Here is a 21,063-nt window from a genome sequence, read left to right as displayed (position 1 = left end):
CTTCCCCCCTACTCCCCGTTATGTTTTAAGCTTTCATTCTCCGCTTAAGGCTTTCCAGAGTGCAAATGATCAAAGCAGGAGATTAAAGACGCATCCTGATCTGATGAGATCAGGAGTTTTGTCCGTTTCCTTATGCTAGAGAAAAAGCAAAACCTCTTTTTGGTATTTCCTCCCCCCCTTTAAATGTGATCAGGGTGAAGCTAATGTGGCTTTGCTGGTCCAGTAGGAACTGGAACTCAATTTTACATGGTTTTTTTTAAACCATTTTACTGTATTAAAAATGACAGAGGTTAGAAACAAAGCTCTTATACTTTTATTGAGCTGGAATTACAAGTGACAGAAAATCATTTTGGCCCCAGTGCAGTAAATGTTATCACTAAAGCATGTTCAGGGGAGATTAGGACGGTCTCTCAAGCACAAGAGACAAAAGTTCACAAAGCAAGAAGTGATTTTGCTGTCCTTGTCTCACAGCCATTGTCTGGTGAGGAGACAAAAGTATTTGAACTCTTGGGAATGCTGGACCTGGGGGGTCAGGGGACTGTGGGTGCCTCTTGTGGAGCCTGAATCAGGGGGAGAGCTGTCTTGCCCCAGGTTTTGAATACTATTGACTAATGGTTGAGATCTCCAAGTGAATGCTGAGTGGCTGTAAATGGGGATCGGAGGCAAAAGGATGGAGATGCTGACCTTGGGAAGGTGATGTTGCTTCTCTAAGCTTGAGGGAGGTGTAGCTGCTGTAGGATGGATAGGAAAGAGCTGCTTGTAGAAACAGGGGGCCACTGCCCAACACTGTAGAATCCTAGAATGGTTTGGGCTGGAAAGGACCTTGAGATCATCCAGTTCCCACCCCCTGCCGTTGGAAGGGATGCCTCACGCTAACCCATGGCACCCAGGGCTCTGTCCACCCTGGCCTTGAACACTGCCAGGGACGAAGCATTTACCGCTTCTGTGGATAACCTGTGCCAGTGCCTCACCGCCCTCACAGTAAGGAACTTCTTCCTTATCTCCAACCTGAACTTCCCCTGTTTCAGTTTGAACCCATCAGCCCTTGTCCTGTCAGTGCAACCCCTGATGCAGCAGCAGCATCCGAAAGCCCAGGGAGAGGCTCTTCCTGGTGTAACAGAGCTGGTATTTACCCTGAGCCTGTTCTCCCAGGGAAGTTTCTTCTGGCTTTGCACTCTGCTTTTTGTCCAAAGCAACCAAGCCAAATACTCTGCCCTTCATCAGGATTCTGTTGGTGTTTGCTAATTCATCTGTGTCAGGAGCTGCGATGTTTGTGGTAAATCATTTTCTTCATGAAGGCTTTTAATGAGGAAATGAATTGATTGGATTTTTTGCATACTGGATTCTTGCCACTAATGCCCATAGCCCAGCCCTTTGTTACACGTCTTGCTTGTGAGCGGGTCACTCTGTGGTTTATCCCCAGCCCTTGATCTCTTTCCAAACCTCACCAGTGCTGTTCTTGAATGACTCGGATGTCGACCCAAGAGGAGCTCCAAGTGTGAGAGATGAAGAACTTACGGAGGGCTTTCCTTTCTGGCATGGGCAGCCTGTGTACTGCCCTCAGCCCTGCTGCTGGGTGGGAAGGTGTGAGATGAGCTTGAGGAAAGAGTCGTAGAGTGGAATCATGGAGTTGTTTGGGTTGGAAGGGATCTTTAAGGCTGCAAAGCAAAAGGTCATGTAAAGCTTTGCATTTGGAGGAGGCCCATTCTAATGGAAGGGACTTGGGAGCATTTAGAACTTAAGAGGAGGGAGGCTCCTTGGGGAGTAAAGGGTGTCCCAGGGCCCAGCCAACATCTTCAGGACTCACAGTTCCTCTTGAAGCTTCTTGCACATAGTGCATGGTGACCATTTGCCAGGGTCCTGGCAGCATTTCAGGCAGAATTCTCCATCTGTCACTATTCATCAGGCTGGAACAAATCCTGGAGAGCCTCATGTATGCTTATGTCTGTCTTTTTTCCTCTCTTTTATCTTATAGGTACCACTTGGACTTTCTGCCTCGAGGTGAGTACGAGCCAGGGGAGAAAGGGATGAGCTTGGGAAGTAGGGAAGGGCTGGACGTGTGTGTGTTTCCTATCCAAAGTCACTAAGGAAGAGAGCTTAAACTGAACATAGAGCTGTGTGTGGCAGTTCTTAAGGTTGGAAATGGGCAAAGCTGGGGTGATGCTGGAGCAGGAGTTGGGGTTAGCATTCTTTCTGAGCAGCACAAGTTCATTTCCCCTTACCTTTGAGAGCCAGCAGTACAAACCTGAGTGGTGCTGACACAAACACAGTGGCTGGGACAAAGGCCTGAGGTTCCCAAAAGGCAGGAGATTCCCATGGGCCATTGACTTGGGAGCAAAAACTATTGGGTGACCTGCAGGAAGCTTCCTTCAGTCTCATTGCTTCATGTTAATGGGAACTTGAAACTGAATCCACCTCCAGGTGCAGGCGAATGGGTCAGGACTGCGACCATCTCTTGGTATAGCTGCTCACAAGCTGGGATATTCCTATTGTGACTTTGATCTTCATTCCTGCAGTAATGGGGGTGATGAGTTAAACTTCCCAGGGTGCCTGCAGGTCGCAAGCTGCATCACTGGGTTCTCCTGTGTGTTAGGGCCAATTGATGGCTATGTGTTTGCTCAGAGCTTACCTGGAGCTCCTTTGACTCTATTGAATTGGTGTTGCTCAGCTCTGATCGGTCATTTAGAGTGCTGGGTACAACCAGGCTGCAGCCAAGGATGTGGTTCAGTGGCTTCATCCTTTCTCCTTACACAATGGTTGTGGTACGTGAGCACGGGCAGAAGGATGCCAACGTTCCAACAGGATGGGAGCTGGGGCTGTAATAAACCCCCTTGGGAGTGTTCCAACTCGGCTAATCCTTCATTTACTCCAGGAATGAATTCCAGTAGGTTACCTCCTCAATCAGGGACCACTTCCAGCACATCCTGGTTGGCTGGCAGCACAGAAATGTCAGAAATGCAGCGGCATTGCAATTCCCACTAGAACAGTGTTATCACATTTTAATAGGAGCCTCGGTGCAGCCTTGGTGCTTCTAATTGCTTTCAAACCTTTGTTTTCATGCCTTTGGTTGATGAACCCAGCATCTGGCATCATTTGAGAAAGTACAACAGACAGCTGTGTTCAGAATGAGAAAAGGGAGAGGATTGGAACACATGAAAGGGCTCAAAATGAGATTTTTTGCTTTAAATTTTGAAAGTTCATGCAATTTCTAGGGTGGAGGAGGGATGCTTTTGTTCTTTTGAAACAGTCTTTCTTCTCTGATAGACTTGGAAGCCTTAGTAATATTAGGAAGATTGGTTTGTAGAACTGTGTATGGATTTGCAAATGAAGTGCCCAGCTTGCTTAAATCCCTGCTAGGCATTACTGTGTAGGTATTTGGGTCTTCAGGGGCGGAGGTGTCTCTACATGTGTCCCCAGGTCCTCATGGCAACTAATGCTATTGGGAAGAAAATATGCCAAGGAAACAGGGCAATCGGGGAGTGAAAACATGGGCTTGGGCACCACTTTGAGAGCCTCAACTCCAGTTTCTGATCCCTTGCTGGAGAAAGGAGAGGTGGTGATGAGAAGTTGGTGCGTCTGAATGGAAAAAGAGCCACAGAACTACAATGTGGGGTTTGATTTGAAGGGAATAAATCTCATGTGCCTTATCTTGATAAGAGAGCTGCAAAGTCCAGGTATCAGTTGGCTGTTGAAATAACAGGCTGATGTGACAAAGGAAAAGGTTTCTTCTAAGCAGGTTTGTGATACAAAGAGCTTTACTAAAGGGGGTAAGCACAAGTTGTGACCACATCTGAGCGCCTTGAACTCAGTGCTGTGCTGAAATCCCCCTGAAGACCAAAATCCATCCATTCCAACCTTCTGGTTTCCAGGGTTGGCTGAAATGAATAGAATTGGCCTTGCTACTTCCCAGCAAGCAGAGATTGATATGAAATGGGAGCATAGGCAAACAAGAGTGGTTTGAGAGAGATGTATCTGAACAGAGGAAGCTTTGCTGTGCCCGATTCGTATGCACCAAGTGATGCTGTTGACTGTAGCGTGTAAGTGCAAGTTAGTTTTGCCTTGTTCTTTAGGTGCTCTTTGAACGGAGTCCCAGGGTGACTCATGCCTCCTTTCGGAGGAGGGCTGACTGCCTATATAAAGCATTTTATACACTTAATATATTTCCTGCGTGCCTGCCCTTGCTGTCTTGCAGCAACCTCCCCTTTGTGGAGAGTGAGCTAAGCAGAGTTGGCAAAGAAAACCCGGGGAGGACCTGGGTCACTTGTAGCCCTCCCCCAGGTTCCTTGTTGCTGTTTCCATCTCTTCTCATAATTCAGTGCAGAGGAAATGCTCTGCAACAGCTTTGATTCTGAAGAAACGAATGGTCTGAGGGAGCAGCGTGAGGCCGTTCTGGGGTACTGCAAGGGAATCCAAGAGGAGGAGAGAAGGGAGGAAAGAGAGGGGTATTTGGGAAGAGAATGGAGGGACGGGGAGCAATGCAGAAGTGAGGATTAGAAAAGGAAAGGGTGCGTGTGTGGCTAAATGAGAGCTGTGCGTCAGGGCTGGAAGTTTGGCTCTGCTGGAATGGGACTTTGGGCTGAATTATTGTGTTTCAGCTTCTCCATTCCCAAACCCAAAAGACATGTAAAGACGGGCAAGCATAACAAGACATGGTCACTGGGAGAGGCCATTTGAATGTCCTCAAATGAAACCATTGATGTCTGGACAGTGTTTTGAGGTACTCAAAGCACAAGTAATGTTCTGCTTGGAGACGCAGACCTTTGGAGATGGAGACAATGTGGCTCTGCCCTCCCACCGAGGGATCTAGCCTGGGGCTGACAAAGAGTTGGCCCCCCCAGTCCTCCTGTGGGGTACCTGGGCCTTCCTTCTGGGGGGTGTCCCCTTAGCAGAGCACTGCACAGAGAATGGGTTGGGTTGGAAAGGACCCTAAGATTATGTAGTTCCACCCACTAGTAGACTCCTTCTACCGGACCAAGTTGTTCAGGGTTACTCTTAACTTACAGGTACTCATGCTTAAACACTCACTGTGGGTGCAGTTGGAGGCAATGACTTTCTTTATCTCGTTTTGAAGAAAACAGCCTGAACTAGATGAATAAACCCAGATTTATTTTCATAGGGTTTACGATAACTTTTGGTTTTCCATCAGAAATTGATCCCAAATGGTTTTCTCTGAAGTGCTGTGTGTATTTGCTGCCTAGTTGTGGCCCTTAAAATATTCATAAGTCATCTAAACGTGCGAGAGTGTGAGGATGGTTCTTCCAATTCATGAAATGTAGGAAAAGTGACTCAATAAATGTGTTTCAAGTACCAGGATGTCTGCCAGATGCATGCAGGAATTGGGTCCTGATCTACTGCTTCTCCCATCTCTGTGGATGGGAATGTCACCTCCCTGAAGCTGGGAGCAATATAGATGTGTAGGGAGGGAGATGGGGTCAGGAGTAAGCCAGGATTAAGCATGACTTAAAAATTCGGAGCCTTCATGTCTGTAAGAGGATTAGGTGAGTAACAGAGTGGAAAGTCTTAGTAGCTCACTTACAGTGTGTAGTATTCAGATGAAGTGTGTATCATTTTACCTCTCCCAGCCCCACTCGCTTTGGCTCGGATGTGGAGACTTTCTGGGTCAGCGGTTAGTCTCGGGGTTGGATGTTGTAGCAGTGCCCGAGGTATGTGTGTGCACATCCGAGGCGTGCATGGAGCTTGCTTTCATTAACTGGCACTAGACAAAGGCCTCAAGTGTTAGATTTATGAAGTAGCTTTTCTACATAAAGCCTCAAATCTATTGAATTGAACTGAAGCGGAGCTGGATGGGAGACGGAACCGCGCGTTTCCCTAAACCGCTGCTCCCTGGCGTGGCATGCTTGCTCCGTGTAGTTATGACAAGTACAAGTAGCAAATCATTAAAGCAGCAAAACCACCATCTTTACTGTAAAGATCCCCTTTGAAGCTGAGGCAGAGTGTTCCTGAATTAATGGAGTGCCCAGTGATGTCCCTAAGTTGTATTTATAAAACCCCCTCTTTGCGCTCATGCCAAGAGGCTCCAGCTCCATGGTGAGCAGGGTTCAAACACAGAAACCTCCTCGAGATTTATGATGTGTTGGAAAGCGCACAGGGGAAAAAACCATCCAATGGCCAATATTTGTAAGGTACTGGTAGAATATCTGTTCTCTCACCATGCGTGGAATTCCCCCGCTCTCTAAACACGAGTGCCAGCTACAACCCTGGGGATGTCATAACATGGAAGAGACAAAGGGGAAACAAACCAGCTCGTGTTAGAATGCCTTCCCCGGGCCGAGCTGCGTTTGGGTGCTGTGTGGGGCAGAGCTAATTAATGAAAACTAAAATCCACACTCAGGCGTGTGCGCTTGAACTTCCCCAAAGCAAGGCTTTAACATCAACACTTGTGACAGGTCCCTTTATCAGCGCTGAAGCTTTGCTTCCTGCAGCTCCGAGCGCGCCTGTGTTATATTGTGGGCAAAGCAATCTGTGCAGAGACAGGGTTTTGTGTTGAAATCGCTCCCGTTTCGGAGCTGTGCAGGCTCCGAGCAGCTGCACGGCTTTGCTTTTACACAGGCTCATGAATTATTCTGCTGCGTAAGGTATTGTTGCGTGTTCTGGAGGCGAGGAATGGTGAGAGGAGAGAACAGACTGCTCTGCTTGGGAAAACGTCATAGGTAGGAGGCAGGCGTCTGTGCTGTGGGCAGGGCCCCGTGGAGGTGGATCTGCGATTTTATTCACGTATCTAGCTAGGAAAACGCGAAGTTCTGTGCAACTTTGAAACCGCTGCTATTGCATTTCAAGTGTTCAAACCAGAAACCCTTATAATGGTCTTGTAGTGCCTAAAGGGGATCCCGGAAACCCGGAGAGGGGCTTTGGACAAGGGCCTGTAGGGGTAGGACAAAGGGAATGACTTGAACCTGCCAGAGGGGAGACTGAGATGAGCTCTTAGGCAGAAGCTCTTCCCTGTGAGGGTGCTGAGGTGCTGGCACAGGGTGCCCAGAGAAGCTGTGGCTGCCCCATCCCTGGCAGTGCTCAAGGCCAGGTTGGACACAGGGGCTTGGAGCAAGCTGCTCTATGGAAGGTGTCCCTGCCTGTAGCAGGGGTTGGAGCTGGAGGAGCTTTCAGGTCCCTTCCAGCCCAAACCAGGCTGGGATTATTATGAAGCTTTAAAATCTCTTAAAATCCCCGGGTTTCTTGAAAATGATAGGCACTTTTACTGGGGGGGTCCTGCTCATTGCATGAAATGAGGGGAGATGGGAAAAGCTTCCGAAACTCAACATGTCATTTGATTAGAAAGAGGTAAGTCAGGTTTACTGTTATCATCTTTCCTTGGAACAAATGAAGAAGTTGCACGGTTTATAACAGGATTTAAAGAGCAGGTAACAGCAGCTCCAGTTTGATTGTACTCTGCTGCAGTTCATGTCAAAGCTTTCATGACCTCTATTGAGAAGAATGAGGTTAAGGTGGAGGGGTTTTTTGTACTCTTTAAAGCCAGACCCTTGATTTAAACTTGAGGGCAGTTTCCTGGTTTGGGTTAGTAGGTTCTTCTTGGACATCTCTACTTCATCAGTCCAGGTGTTCAAGTTACTGAGTCACCCGTCATCCTTTGAACCCCATCTGACCTGTAACACCTTGGCTCACATTTGGCAGTGTCCTGTGCTTCCCTCCCTTCAGAGCATGCTGAAGAATAAAGCATTGCACCATAAAGAAGCTATAAAAGAAGTCAGTAAAAATGCCAAATGTCCAGCAGTTTGGGGAGCCCCAGCAAGTTAAACGTTAACTGGTTCTATTGGTCCCACTTCGGTTGGTTAATAAAATACTCTTTATCGATGAGATTGTCTAAATGGCCTGGTTGCAGCTTTGGAGACGGGCCCTCCTGCAATGCACCCTCTGTGTTTTCTGACCTGGTTTGTGTAGCAGGAATGTGCTGGGATAAAGCAATCTCTGGGGTTATTGTAACGTGCTGAGATGGACAGAGCCCAAGCATCGTTCTGTGCAGAGCAGGACATGCAAGAAATTGTCCCACTGGGGCTAGCGTAGGAGAGTGTTCACAGAGGCCATCCCCTGAGCGTTCCCAGAGGGGTAATAGACCCTCCTGCCCCACAAAAAGGGGGAAATGATGTAAACTCTATGTTTTGGCTGTGGAGGTGGTTGGGAGCCCTGTTGTGTACCACTGAGCCTTTGTGGGGAGCAGGGAACTGGGTGCCCTCTGCACCTGTAGCAGGAGCAGGGCTGGGAGTGCAGGGCTGGATCCTGACTCCTGGCTCTTCCAAGCCTTCAGCTGGTTCAGATCAGGAGTTTTGAGCCTCTCTGCCCGCTCTTCCCACCATGACTTCTGCTCTGCTTTGGTTTGTAGAGCAGGAACTCCATCCAAATCATCTACAAAGTAGTAATTCTGCCCTTTAGGCAGCCTCCATCCTGAAACATCACTGTAAAATCATCCTTTGCATTATCATAAATGCCTAATGGGCATTTTCTCCAGTCCCTGGAGTGCCTATGGCTGTGCTGTGTGCTTCTGCCTTTGCATTCACTGCCTGGACTTATTTTTTCTTAGCAGTGGAATGCTGCAGATACGGGCAAGACAGCCTCCTTGTGTCTTGTCATTGGAATGTGCTTGCTAAGCTCCAGCTCCCTCATGGGTTCGTTCTGTTTATCCCTTGTTTGCTTGGAAGGGTTTTGGCTAAGAAAATACACTGAACCTACTGACACTGCAATGGCCATTACTCAAACCCCTTTGGCTTGCGGTCTCCTTTTTGGTACCGATGATGCTGACGTCTTTTATTCAGATCCTAGGCTGTGTTTGCAGAACTCTTTGTCAGTTGTTGGACTTGCACAGTCCTGTGTTTCTGGCAGAGCTGGTGCTTTGGAAGATGAACCAAAGCGCAGATTTGTCACCTCCCTCTGCCTCAGTATCCCCATCCTTTAACCGAAGACCTTCTCTCTTCAAAGAGGCTCATGAAGGATAACTTCTTATTGGCCAGAGACACAAAGCATCGGTAGCTTTAGGCTGACTTTGCTCGCGTTGGGCCGGGCTTTGTGCTTCACTGATGTGTTACTGGGGCATAAAAGAAGGGATAAATCTTGTTTACTTGTTTACATCCCGTGGGAATCCGCTGCTGCTCTGGGTTTCAGGCTTGTTCCCAGCCAGGCTGCGATGCGCTGCCTTGCCCTGGCAGGCAGCTGCGCCGTGGAGCTGCTGCCCACTTGAGAAGCAGAAAGTGCAGCGCCTTCACTGAAAGGGTGCCAAGGATTGCAAGAGAGGAGCCGGAGGGAGGAAGTCAAGAGGGGGACGGAGGCAGAGAGCAAAGAGGCAGGGAGAAAAGGGGAGCTCAGCTGGGGAATGACAGAGAGGGCTGGCAGGGGATGAGAAAACACAGAGTCCTGGGAGAGATGCTCAGCAGCTTCTTGTCTTCATGGGTTTGGGGGGTATCTAATCCCCCCCCCCCCAAGCCTCCTCAGCTATTTGGCTTCATGAGAAGCTGTCCTCAAGCAGCCCTGCCGAAGTTATGGGAACTCATGGAATGGTGCTCGTGGGGCTGCTTCCTGGGCTGGGAGCAGGACCGGGGCTTTCTGTTGGAGCTGCTTTTTTCCTCTTAGAAATGACCCCATAATCGGCTGTGGGAAGCGTTCCGTTTCTGTCTCTGCCCCTCAGATGGAAGCCTAGGAAGGGATCGCTTCCAGGGCACCGACTGGGTTCTATGAGCATGCAGTTTCTTTGCCATGTGGCAGGGAGAGGAAACAATCTAACCCCAGTCTGTTTGGAGCATCTCATCCCGCTTTGGAAGCGGAGAGTTGCAAAACCTGAATTCCCTTCAGTGTCACAAAATATTTCTCTATTTGGACCCGTTGTAGGGCTTGGATTTTTAAGTAGAATTATGTTTTTTTTTTTCCCGTTACAAAAGGAGGTTTTTCGCCCCAGAAAGCTGCTCTTTTCCCCTCGGCACGCTTCAGGAAGGCTGCGCTCGTGTTATCCAGCTCCTGCCTGATGAATTCCCGGGAAGTCTGCGGCCCATCGCGGGCTGATGCCGCAGCTGCAGCCCGACCTGCTGGGCACCCGCGCTCACTGCACCCGCAACCCGCCGCAAAGAGCTTCCTCCTTCCGGCTCGCTTTCAACAGCAGGGGCAGTTTTAGTGGCCTATTAATTTGCTTGACTCCATGTAATTAGCGAAGAAACCCCGGCTACTGAGCGAACAAGATGGGGCTTGGACCGGATTCACTTGTCAGGCAGCCAAGACCTGTTCGGGTCGATGTTTCTAACCCAGTGATGGATCGGCTCCTCCTGTGCACAAGGAGGTCCCTCGCTCTGCTCCTGACCCCGCTGCCGTGAGGCAGAGCTGTCCTGCTGGTAAAACACAGCCTAAGCAGGGATGGGTCCTGCTCTCACCATGGCCTTGTCTGCCTCGAGAGCCAGGGACAAAGTTATTTCCTCCTGTGCCTGGTCTCCACAGCCAAGAAAATAGTTTCTGAGGGGGGAAACCACTTTGAGATCCGTAGATACAGGAATTTCTCCTGTAGTTTGTTAGTACTGCTATGGGTACAGCCCGGGATGGACGTGTATGTGTGTCCTAGTGATGTGCAATAGAAACCATGGGATTTTCAGCAGATGGAATATTATCTGGGCCCGGGTGCTACAAGTCTGAATGAAGAAGGTGCAGAGCATCCGCGTCGCCCAAAACCTCAGCTCTTCACTTATTAATCACAAGGACTAACCACACAGAGCCAAATGGGTGCTTAGGAGCCAGCGAAGCCTTTAAAGCATTCAAAAAAAGAAACATCATACATTTCCTAGCACATAAATGTGTTTAAAAAGGTATATAATTTATAATGGCAACGTTGACAGAGCTGTAACTACATTACAAAGGCTAAACTATAATCTATTTACAAGTGAGCAGTGCTTACTGTGTGGGTGCGTCTCTGTTGATGTGTTTCCATGTGATTCTCCATAATTTCAGCAAGTGATTGTAGTGAGGGATATTAAACCATAGTATTGATAATACTTTTACAGCTCTGCTTTGGGAAATGCATTACTTCTAAATTAGTCCCTGCAAATGTAGGGATATTAACACTGTCGAGCATGAAGGCAGATGGGATTTGGCTCAGAGACCTTTATTTGTAGCATGATGCTGAGGAGTCATTACTTTAAAGCAGGAACTTCGTTTCCTTGAATATTAACTGGAGTTGGGGATTTTACTTCCGCTTTGGCATGAACGAGCTTATCATAAAAGTGTAAATGGAACTCGCTCGGTATTGATTTTTCTTCTGCTTTAAAAAGATGCTTAATGAAACTCAGGGTACCAGATAAAGGCCTTCACTGAATGCAAAGTAAAGCTTAATTGCAGTTCCCTTAACAAGCTACTGGAGATGATTTTTTTCCTGCTACAAAGCCCTTTCACCTATTCGGATTGTTTCTCTTCCTGTGTGTGCCAGGATGCATTAATCCAGCATTCCAGCCCCCACCAGGAGAGGCGGACGGCAGCTTAAAGACAGGAAACTTCTTTGGCAGTTCTTGTCCTGGGGAAGAGCTTGGGTTTTGGGGTTTCAACAAGAGGTTTTAGCCTTAAACAGAGTCACTGCCCCTCTCCTGCACAAGGGGAAATGGGCATGGAGGCATGTTCTGGCACTGCACTGCAGAACTATAGGAAACCCAGAACCTGAACTGAGGTTTTTCTGTCCTTTACCCTAAGTCCTGGTATTTGGTGGGTCCTGCAGCGATGCCAGGGCAGAGATGGGGCTCTTACTTTTACATTGCAGCGTTGCAAGCCCCAGAGCAAATAGGAAGGGAAGGTTCAGGTTATTCCGTTCCTTGCAGAGAGCAGTTTGTGCTCTCAAGGCTGTGGAGAAGGAAGCAACAGTGTGTTCCTTCTGCTGCAGGTCCTCCTTGTGCTGCTTGAATGCTTCATTAGGTTCTCCTCATTCTCCTCTTGATCGCTTTCTTCTTCTGCAATGCAGGGGTCTGCCAGAGCCAGATCGGTGATGTCCATGGCTCCTGCAGAGACCTGGTGTAGCTGATGCCACGTGCCTGCCGCTGCTGTCCCAGGGCACTGCTCTGAACTGCCACCCCTCTAACACTGGGGACACCACAGACACCATCTGTCCCCTCTGAGGTTTGCTATGTAGAAGCAGGGTATCCGTATTAATTACAGCAAACGCCTTCAAGCCCCTCTTTCTGCTGCTGTGCAAGAAGCTGTTTCTCCACAATACATCAGCCAGCTGAAAGCTGGCATAATTTCATCTTCTTTCCCCCTGTGCCACAACTATCGTGAAGCAAGTTGAGTATTTGGGCACTTGGGGGTAGCCAAACCATGCCCAGGGATCCCCTGGATGAGGTGCAAGCCCCAGAAACCTCTTGCTCTTTCCCTTAGAGTCAATCCTGCTTTTTGCTCCTGCTCCAAAGAGTGCTAAGTTGGGGAATGTTGCTGCGGATCGGAGCGGGAAGCGAGCGCAGCATCGCGTCAGGTGCAGGGTAATTATTTGCTGGGGTTCTCTGCTCTTTGTGTTTTATTCCCTGTGTTTTCATTAAAAGCTAATGAGTTTTTGCTTCCTTTCTAACAATCGCTTGGCCCCTGACAAGTTGTTGGTTGTTTATTTTGCTTGGCCTCAACTGTTGCTGCTCCATAAACTTTATGGAGAAGGGGATTAAAGCACAACAAGTCCTCGTAATGCAAATCCAAGTGGGAAGGCGGTAGGCTGTGTTTTAAGGAGCTATGTCTGCAGAGCTTTTGTTGGTCTCTTTTTCTGTTCTGTTACTAAAACTAGAGGGTGGTGTTTGAGGATATCCCTCATACTGAACCAAACAAAATGCTTTTGGTTGTATTCATTTGTGTTGCAGCAGAGTCCAGCTGTGCTTGGTAGGATACATGTATGTGCATCCTGCAGCCTGGGTGTGTGATGGGCATGTAGACCAGGTCTCCACTCCTGTGTAGGGACAGCAAGGAGCCTATTTGTGGTGAGAGCATCCCCTGTGTGCTTTTTCATGCATCATCCACCAAAGCAGAGACCTGTGGTTGATGCCTGTACCAGCTTCACCTGTTCCATAAGTCACTGTAGAAAGGCACTGACTTATTCTTGCGGGTAACTTCCCTGGTTGGGTCCTTGTTCTTGTTCCAAATAGCTTAGTGCAGGCACGCACGGGTGTGGGAGCTGTGCGGCCTCCTGCTAGTTGGAAAGCAGGAGCAGTTTACTCATTACTGCAATGATCCTGCACCTGCACCTCATTCCATGGACACCTGTAACCCCGGGCTGTGCTGGAAAATGGTGCATTTTGGGTTGAAAGGAGCCAAAGTGCAGAGAGCGGAGCACGGCACAAGGGAAGGCTCCTTGCTGTGGTGAACGCTGGCTTCTCCTGTGCTGCCCACTTGCTGTTGGGGAGAGGTGTTTTAGAGAGGCTTTTTGGAGCCTTTTGATTTGAGGAGCGAAAAAGCCCAGCAGTAAAGCAGGGAGGAAGCAGCTCCTTGTCCCACGCCACCAAGCCAAGTGCTGCAATGGCTGCTCCAAGGTCAGGGCGGTCGGCGATGCGCTCCCGGCTGCGCTCTGCTTCCCACCGCCACTGGAGCAGGGATTTCAGTCTCTGTTTTTTAACCCCTCGTTGTTGTTTTCCGTGTGGAGGCACGTGCATGAGCCCCAGGTTGTTGGAGCAGAGGAACGTGCTGTGATGGGTGGAAGACTTCCATTAGCCTTCCATTGTCTGCAGTACCCTGTCTGCTGAGGTCTGATCCTGCAGAAGGATCACAGGCTGCCTTTTTGGGCCAGGGACTGGCAGCTTTCTTCTTAGCCTGAGGTTAGCAATGCTGAGTGATGCGCCTTCCCAAAAGGTCTTTTCTGAATTCCCTGTTTCCCCATCATCCGATGTTCCACACTGTGTGCTGGGATGGCTGCTGGAAGCAGGCAGAGCTGGGAAAAGATTGGATTACTTCCGGGCTTTTCCCCTCTAAGGAAACCTGTAATGGCCTAAAGGGTGGACTGCCAGAGACCCCTCTGTTCTGTCGCTGCCCCCCATAGACCTTTGGTTAAGCTTGAAGCCAAATCTCCCATCAGTTTTTCCTAGAGCTTTGGGCTTAGCACAGCAGCAAGAGGCTGTGTGGTACCCGCTGTGATCGGTGTTTTATGGAGCTGAGCCTGGGGGTGTGATGCTCTTCACAGCCACATTGCTCCTTCTGGGGAAGGATTGAGAACTGAAACTGTGCCCTTGAATGCAGGAGCCCGGGGGTCTCTGAGAGCTTCCCACCCAAGAGCAAGGGAGGGAAGGCTCCAACTGGGATTGCTGGAAGTAAACCGCATCCCAAATATCGTGTTGCATCTTTGTGCAGCTGGAGACTTAACAGTGTCTCCAGTGTGTTTTCAGGTGGGAGGACGAGCGTTGTAAACCTCTGTTCCAGGCCTTGGTACCCTTTCATCAGTGCTTGATTGAAACTGTGGGGCACAGCTCCTCTGTTTGCTGAGATAAAACTTGGCTTTAGTGCTTGAGCACAATTAACATCAGCTGAAAACCCGCCCTTCTTGCTGTTTGTTGTGTGTTGAATGAGTAAGCAGCTGTCTTCAGCTCTGTTATCAGCAGCCTGGGCTCTGTGTATTCAGGAAATGGAAGGCAAAAGCTTGAAAGACCACTTTTTGGGCTTTGTTTAGGGTGAGGAGTAGTTTCTTCTACAGGTAGGCTAGCTGCACTCCATTCATATTAAACCTTGATATTAACATCTGTCACTGGAGCCTCTAAGTGCCTTCTGCATAAAATCCAATATCAGGAGCAAATTCCCTAGCAAACATTCAATGTAACCTCAAGGATGGGGAGGTAATAGCTCCTGCCTCCCCGCTCAGACATATGTGACTGCTTGTCATAGGGAGTCAATCTTTCTTTCCCTACTGTTCCTCAAGGAGGGACCTCAAAGCTCCTTCCTACAGCGTAGGACGAGTCTTCATTCTAGCGAAGCAGCGTAGTCCTTCATTTCACAGATGGATGATTTCGTTATGCAGAGCTCATGTACTGAGAGCAAGAACAGAATTGGACCTAGCTCTGGTAGTTTGGCCTCAAGACTGGTATTTCCAGCCTCCTCCTTGTACACCCTCTGGGTGGGAAGTCCGCACACATCCAGCATGAGCCTTCTTGCTATGCCACCATGACCCTAAATGATGAATCTGCCCTTAAACACACGAACCTGGGTTTGGGTTTTGTAGAGGACTTCAGTGGAAGGTGGGAACCAGGAGGAAATCTGTGTCACAGGGTGGGCAGTAAGATTGGGGTGAAGAATGTGTCCTCTTCACTGAACTCAGGCTCCCCTTCTCTTTCTAGGAGAGGATCAGTGTGATGCTGGCTTTGGACAGGACAGTTGTGATGAAAATCAGAGCTGGGGTTTTGCCCCTTCCATGACGTCTGATGCTTCACTTCCATCGGACTTGCAGGATGATGGTAAGTCCTAGATGCTTTTTGAAGTCCTTGAGTGAAGAGATAATGAGAAGTGTTATCAGGTCTCATTTCCTTGTCACAATGCAGGAGCTGGTTTTTGTGAGTTTTTATTGTTGGCTGGTACCTGCTTTGTCAAGGACCACAAAATGCTCTGGTGATCCTGGGGTTAGTTTAGGATTGCTGAAGTTGAATGTAGTTGGTGAACGTCTTGCTGCAAACTGGAGCTGCTTGTTCTATTTTGGGTTGGCAACAGTGATGGCAAAGAGCAGAGTTTGACCTGGTGGCTGTGTTTCCCAAAGCAACGTGCAGCTTTTGGTGTATTTCTTCTTGTTAGGAATCTGTAACCATCAGTCAGGAACGCAAAGAACTGAGGATTTATTTGGGACAAGGCTGCAAGAGCTGATGGGCACCAAAGCCAGCTCCTTTGTGCGATGCAGAACACCAGGCCTATCTGCTGCATGTGTTGCTTTATGCCATAACATAAATATCTTCATTTTGGCTGATCAGAGACCGGGTTGGTCCGGTGGCAGCTGCAGCATGAAAAGAGGTGTGGAGTTTGGGATTGGTTGCACTAAATAGTCTGGGTGCTCAGACACAACACGCTTACGCAGAGTGCAGATGGGGAACGTGCGACAAGGAGAACAGATGGGACATGAAAGGGTGCGGAGGACCTCAAGCTTGGCCTCCTTGGGCAAGCAACGTCTTTATGGTCTAGGGTTTCTCTTGGCATGTTTATGAAGCTTGTCGAAGGAGGTATTTGCTTTGCTACCTCACAGTGGTGGGTTTTGGCAGCTCCAAGGGGCAGAGCTTGACATAACAGTTGCAAGGTATGCAAACACTTGGCATCCCTGGTCGTTTACAGGCTCAGGCTCCGTGGAAGGATGCCCAGAGGGGTGAATAGGAGATGGCTAACACAGGAAAAATGCCATACCACAAAAAGGAGGGGGAAAAGCTGGCACTGGGAGCAGCTGCATTCAAATGAGGTGTTAGTTCTTGGAAACGGGGGAGAGTCCTGAGTAACAGCAGCGCCGTATATTGGGTCTGGATGCAAGTTGAGCAGTTCTGGCTGTGTGGATGAGGCTGTGGGTAGTCTGAAGGAGTCAGAGTAAAGGGAGAAAAGGCCAAACCCAGGGTTTGGAACCTTTTCTTTGCCCTGCCATGGTTTGCTGGGGCATTGCCACAAGGGGGTTTTCTTGATGTCTGCCAGTTGGATGGGGATGGATCAGGGTTGGGGTTTCCTTTGGGAGTTTGAATGTCTGTGATGATTTACTCTGGGTTTTTGGCGTGTTTTCTTTGCTTGCTTCTTTGACGATAGAAAGTGCAATGATCTCTTTTAACAAGTATGAAATCAGTCACTTGAGAGTTGAAATCAGTACGTTGGACAAGCTAAAGGCAGTGTCAGACAGGCCTGACTCCTGATTAGAACATCCTTGTGGGAAAAGCAGAAAGTTCTAAGACTTTCATGGACTGGTTTTCATCATGGTCCAAGTTTGCCTTCTCTGAGCTGGGCGAACCTCTGCTTTTACTGGGCCCCTTTGTGGGGGCACTGTGACTGCCCCATCCCTGGCAGTGCTCAAGGCCAGGGTGGATGATGCTTGGAGCAAGCTGCTCCACTCATGCAGCACGGGTGGCTGATGCTCGAGGGAATCCATGTAGCTGAGGGCAGGAGAAGAACTTGGCCGATTGTGGGAACATACTTAGCATTCCTGTGGCTTTTCCCCATCCCTTTACAGCCCTGGTTTGCAACAACAAGAGGTTATGGCCGTAGGTGCAAGCCCATGGCACTGTTAAAGGCTCCTATGTCCTCCCTCCCCTAACTTTCTGAATCCCCAGCTTCCATAATGCAAGGCTCTAAAGGAGGAAGGTCTCTGACTGGGGTGATGCTCGCTTTTACCTCTCCTTGCTATCCAAAATGGGAAAGTTTGGAGGCAGGGAATGCCACCACCACCGCTCACGTGGAACAGGCTCTGAGCTTCTTACAGGAGTCAGAGAACCTTCCCAGTTGTCCCTGGAGGAAGCAAGAGGAACTGAGCGGGTTGGGGATGACTTTACTCAATGAGGCATGGCCCAGCTCTATAGGATCGTCCCTAATGAGTGATTAAGAAGCTAATGTTTGTACAGTGCTGGGAGGCACCGTGGAACCACTAAGTACTGTTAGAATGATAAGTATTTCTTAGGAGACCCTTCCCATGTAATGTACTCAGACAGCTTGAAGCCTTTGTCTTTTAAACTGGGGAATCACTGGGTTTGCCAGTGTGTGTTCATTTAGTTTTACTGAGGATGGATCCCAAAGCATCCTGAGGGGTGGGAGTTGCACCTCTTAGTGTTTAGCACTACTAAATACGGCTTGAAGTGGGGCTTCTGTGATCATTGCAGAGCATCTTACCCATTGCTGGAGGGATGCTGAGCCTGGATCCACGTGGAGATGAAGGGGGTGAGGACCACTGTGGCTTCTGCCCCGTGCCTGGCTCTTGACTGCGCTGCTGTGTCCCAACAGCTTCAGCAGTGATGTACTCTTGTTTTCTATTGCAGAGGTTAGCATATGGAAGGAAGGGAGCATAATTCCCAGTGACAGGAATGTGTTCTGGAGAAGGCCCCTTTTGCTCATGTTTGGCCTTCTAATACACAGAAATGGGTAGGGAAACAACAAAGCACCAACGTGAGCTTTGTCCATAGCTGGCTCCAGGGGAGAAGCCTGTAAACTTCTTATGGAGTTTCTTGTCTGGTCCATGCTAGGCTCCAGCCACCCTGTGCCCAGTATGGGATGGATGTGCTCTTCTCTTCCAAGGTGCACTGTGTTCTCTCTTGGTGCTCTGGAGAACCATGCCCTTTCTCCCTGAACTGTGTAGTGTTCTGAAGGACACGTGCTTCCCTGCTTGAAGTACCCTGCTTGCATTTTCCACTGTACTTCCTACACACTTCCAGCCTTTAAGGAATCACTTCCAAAATGTGGAATGAATTGCTTTGAAAGTGCAGGATTTAAAAACGCAGGAGTGTTTTCAGTATGCAGGGTCCATTGTGCAGGGTCCATTACGCAAGGTGGGCGTGCAGGGCCATCGGGGCTGTGAGTGGTCCTGCAGAACGTGTGGTGCAGGTAGGCACAAATTTGTTTGGGCAGGATGCGTGCTGTGTGGGTGGGTGCTCAGGGTGCTGGGGAGGGGGGTGTCACACTGCTGGTGTGATGCTGAGGGATGCAGGGGGTTCACACCGCTGGAGTGATGCTGAGGGATGCAGGGGGGTTACAGCGTTGGAGTGATGCTGAAGGATGTAAGGGGGGGGTCACACCACTGGAGTGATGCTGAGGGATGCAGGGAGGTTACAGCATTGGAGTGATGCTGAAGGATGCAAGGGGGGGTCCCACCGCTGGAGTGATGCTGAGGGATGTAAGGGGGGGTCCCACCGCTGGAGTGATGCTGAGGGATGTAAGGGGGGGTTCACACCGCTGAAGTGATGCTGAGGGATGTAAGGGGGGGGTCACACTGCTGGAGTGATGCTGAGGGATGTAAGGGGGGGTTCACACCGCTGGAGTGATGCTGAGGGATGTAGGGGGGGTCACACTGCTGGAGTGATGCTGAGGGATGTAAGGGGGGGTCCCACCGCTGGAGTGATGCTGAGGGATGTAAGGGGGGGGTCACACTGCTGGAGTGATGCTGAGGGATATAAGGGGGGGTCCCACCGCTGGAGTGATGCTGAGGGATGTAAGGGGGGGTCCCACCGCTGGAGTGATGCTGAGGGATGTAAGGGGGGGTCCCACCGCTGGAGTGATGCTGAGGGATGTAAGGGGGGGTCCCACCGCTGGAGTGATGCTGAGGGATGTAGGGGGGGTCACACCGCTGGGGTGATGCTGAGGGATGTAGGGGGGGTCACACCGCTGGGGTGATGCTGAGGGATGTAAGGGGGACATCACACCGCTGGAGTGATGCTGAGGGATGTAATTGGGGGGTCCCACCGCTGGAGTGATGCTGAGGGATGTAAGGGGGGGTCCCACCGCTGGAGTGATGCTGAGGGATGTAAGGGGGGGGTAACACCGCTGGGGTGATGCTGAGGGATGTAAGGGGGGGTCCCACCGCTGGAGTGATGCTGAGGGATGTAAGGGGGGGGTCACACCGCTGGGGTGATGCTGAGGGATGTAAGGGGGGGGTCACACCGCTGGGGTGATGCTGAGGGATGTAAGGGGGGGGTCCCACCGCTGGAGTGATGCTGAGGGATGTAAGGGGGGGTCCCACCGCTGGAGTGATGCTGAGGGATGTAAGGGGGGTCACACCGCTGGGGTGATGCTGAGGGATGTAAGGGGGGGGTCCCACCGCTGGAGTGATGCTGAGGGATGTAAGGGGGGGGTCACACCGCTGGGGTGATGCTGAGGGATGTAAGGGGGGGGTCCCACCGCTGGAGTGATGCTGAGGGATGTAAGGGGGGGTCCCACCGCTGGAGTGATGCTGAGGGATGTAAGGGGGGGTCCCACCGCTGGAGTGATGCTGAGGGATGTAAGGGGGGTCACACCGCTGGGGTGATGCTGAGGGATGTAAGGGGGGTCACACCGCTGGGGTGATGCTGAGGGATGTAGGGGGGGGTTCTCACCGCCGGGGAGGGGGGGTCACTGCCGGCTCCGCAACCGGGGCGCGGCGGCGGCGGCAGCGGAGTTCTGCAGCGCCCCCGTGTGGCGCAGAGCGGTGCTGCACCGTGCGCGGCCGCGGACCCGCGTTGGCTCCTTCCGCTTCCCGTGAGCCCGCAACCAAGAACCAAAAGACCCCCCTAAAACCGACCCCCAAACCCCACCCAGTCTCCAGCCCGGGTGTTCCTCCGGGTCCCTTCTTCCTGCCGGGGAGCCTCGGTGCAGGAGCAGATCCCTGCTTTTCCACACCAAGCGTGGGAACCGTGGTCTCCTGCCCCAAGGACAGGGTTGTGGCCGCTGCCCCAGGGTAACCATGGAGGCACTGGGTGATGGATGCAGGGGTGGGAAGCGTGGCCGGGGGGGGGTGAAGGAGCCCCTTGCCCAGATGCTGCTGTTTCAGGAGTGAGAACCAATCGCATGAAGTAAAAAGCAGCAAGAACCGGTTTCAGGAATGCTGAGTGGCTCCAAGCTCTCTGATGTGTATGGATCGGGCCCTGAATGCCTGCGGATGAGGGGAAATGCCTCGTACACTGGCATTGAAAGCTTTACGTTTTTCCTTTCAGATACCATTAGAAGCAATTATTCTGCCTCCCTGATGTCCAGAAATGTCTTTTTCTGCTGTTGACCATGTTATTATAAACGTGCTGTTGAGGTACTTTAAAACTCTATGAAACAGGGTGGGAGACATTCAGGGACGGGGTTTGTGACAAGTGTGATGCCATCGAAGGTTTCTCCTGGCTCGTTTCCTTTCTGATCTCAAGCATCACCTAAATGGGAGATGTTAAAGCACAGATCACTTATTTCTCCTTATTCCTTACCATGGCTTTGAGCAGGTTTGACCAGTTCCATGCGAGCTTTGCCAGGGGGAGGAGAACAGGCCCGAATCCATGGATAGGAAGATGTATTTTCCAAGCAATACCTGTCTATGGTGACATTCTGTGCAGAAATCAGCCTCCCTCCAGGCTCCAGGGCTCCTGTTCTTTGCTTTAGCATTTTGTGATTGGAAATGCACCCTAACATCAGTGCTTTCAGCCCCGGTGTGCTAATGGCCCTGGC

At 50.3% G+C, this 21,063-nt stretch overlaps 2 protein-coding genes across 4 annotated transcripts in view; one reads left to right on the top strand and one right to left on the bottom strand.

Annotated features, from left to right (window-relative positions):
• Positions 1–20,025, bottom strand: part of ATP5MC1 (ATP synthase membrane subunit c locus 1) — a 254,377-nt gene extending 234,352 nt beyond the window's left edge. Inside the window, exon 1 of the mRNA XM_061477743.1 lies at positions 20,009–20,025. The gene's annotated coding sequence lies outside the window, so the exon portion shown is untranslated. The remainder of the gene's footprint in view (positions 1–20,008) is intronic.
• Positions 1–21,063, top strand: part of SKAP1 (src kinase associated phosphoprotein 1) — a 140,693-nt gene that overhangs the window by 13,980 nt on the left and 105,650 nt on the right. For 2 of the 3 annotated variants that reach the window (XM_061477730.1, XM_061477732.1), the window contains exons 3-4: positions 1,976–2,001; positions 15,282–15,398. In XM_061477730.1, the coding sequence (XP_061333714.1) occupies positions 1,976–2,001; positions 15,282–15,398 (143 nt within the window). The remainder of the gene's footprint in view (positions 1–1,975; positions 2,002–15,281; positions 15,399–21,063) is intronic. The other variant, XM_061477733.1, reaches the window with a different exon arrangement.

The sequence above is a fragment of the Pezoporus flaviventris genome, unplaced genomic scaffold, assembly GCF_033815535.1.
Source record: "Pezoporus flaviventris isolate CSIRO_AGI_PZ_B2104156 unplaced genomic scaffold, CSIRO_AGI_Pfla_v1 ptg000107l, whole genome shotgun sequence".
In the NCBI taxonomy this organism is placed as follows: Eukaryota; Metazoa; Chordata; class Aves; order Psittaciformes; family Psittacidae; genus Pezoporus; species Pezoporus flaviventris.
This window is presented reverse-complemented; position numbering and strand designations above follow the sequence as displayed.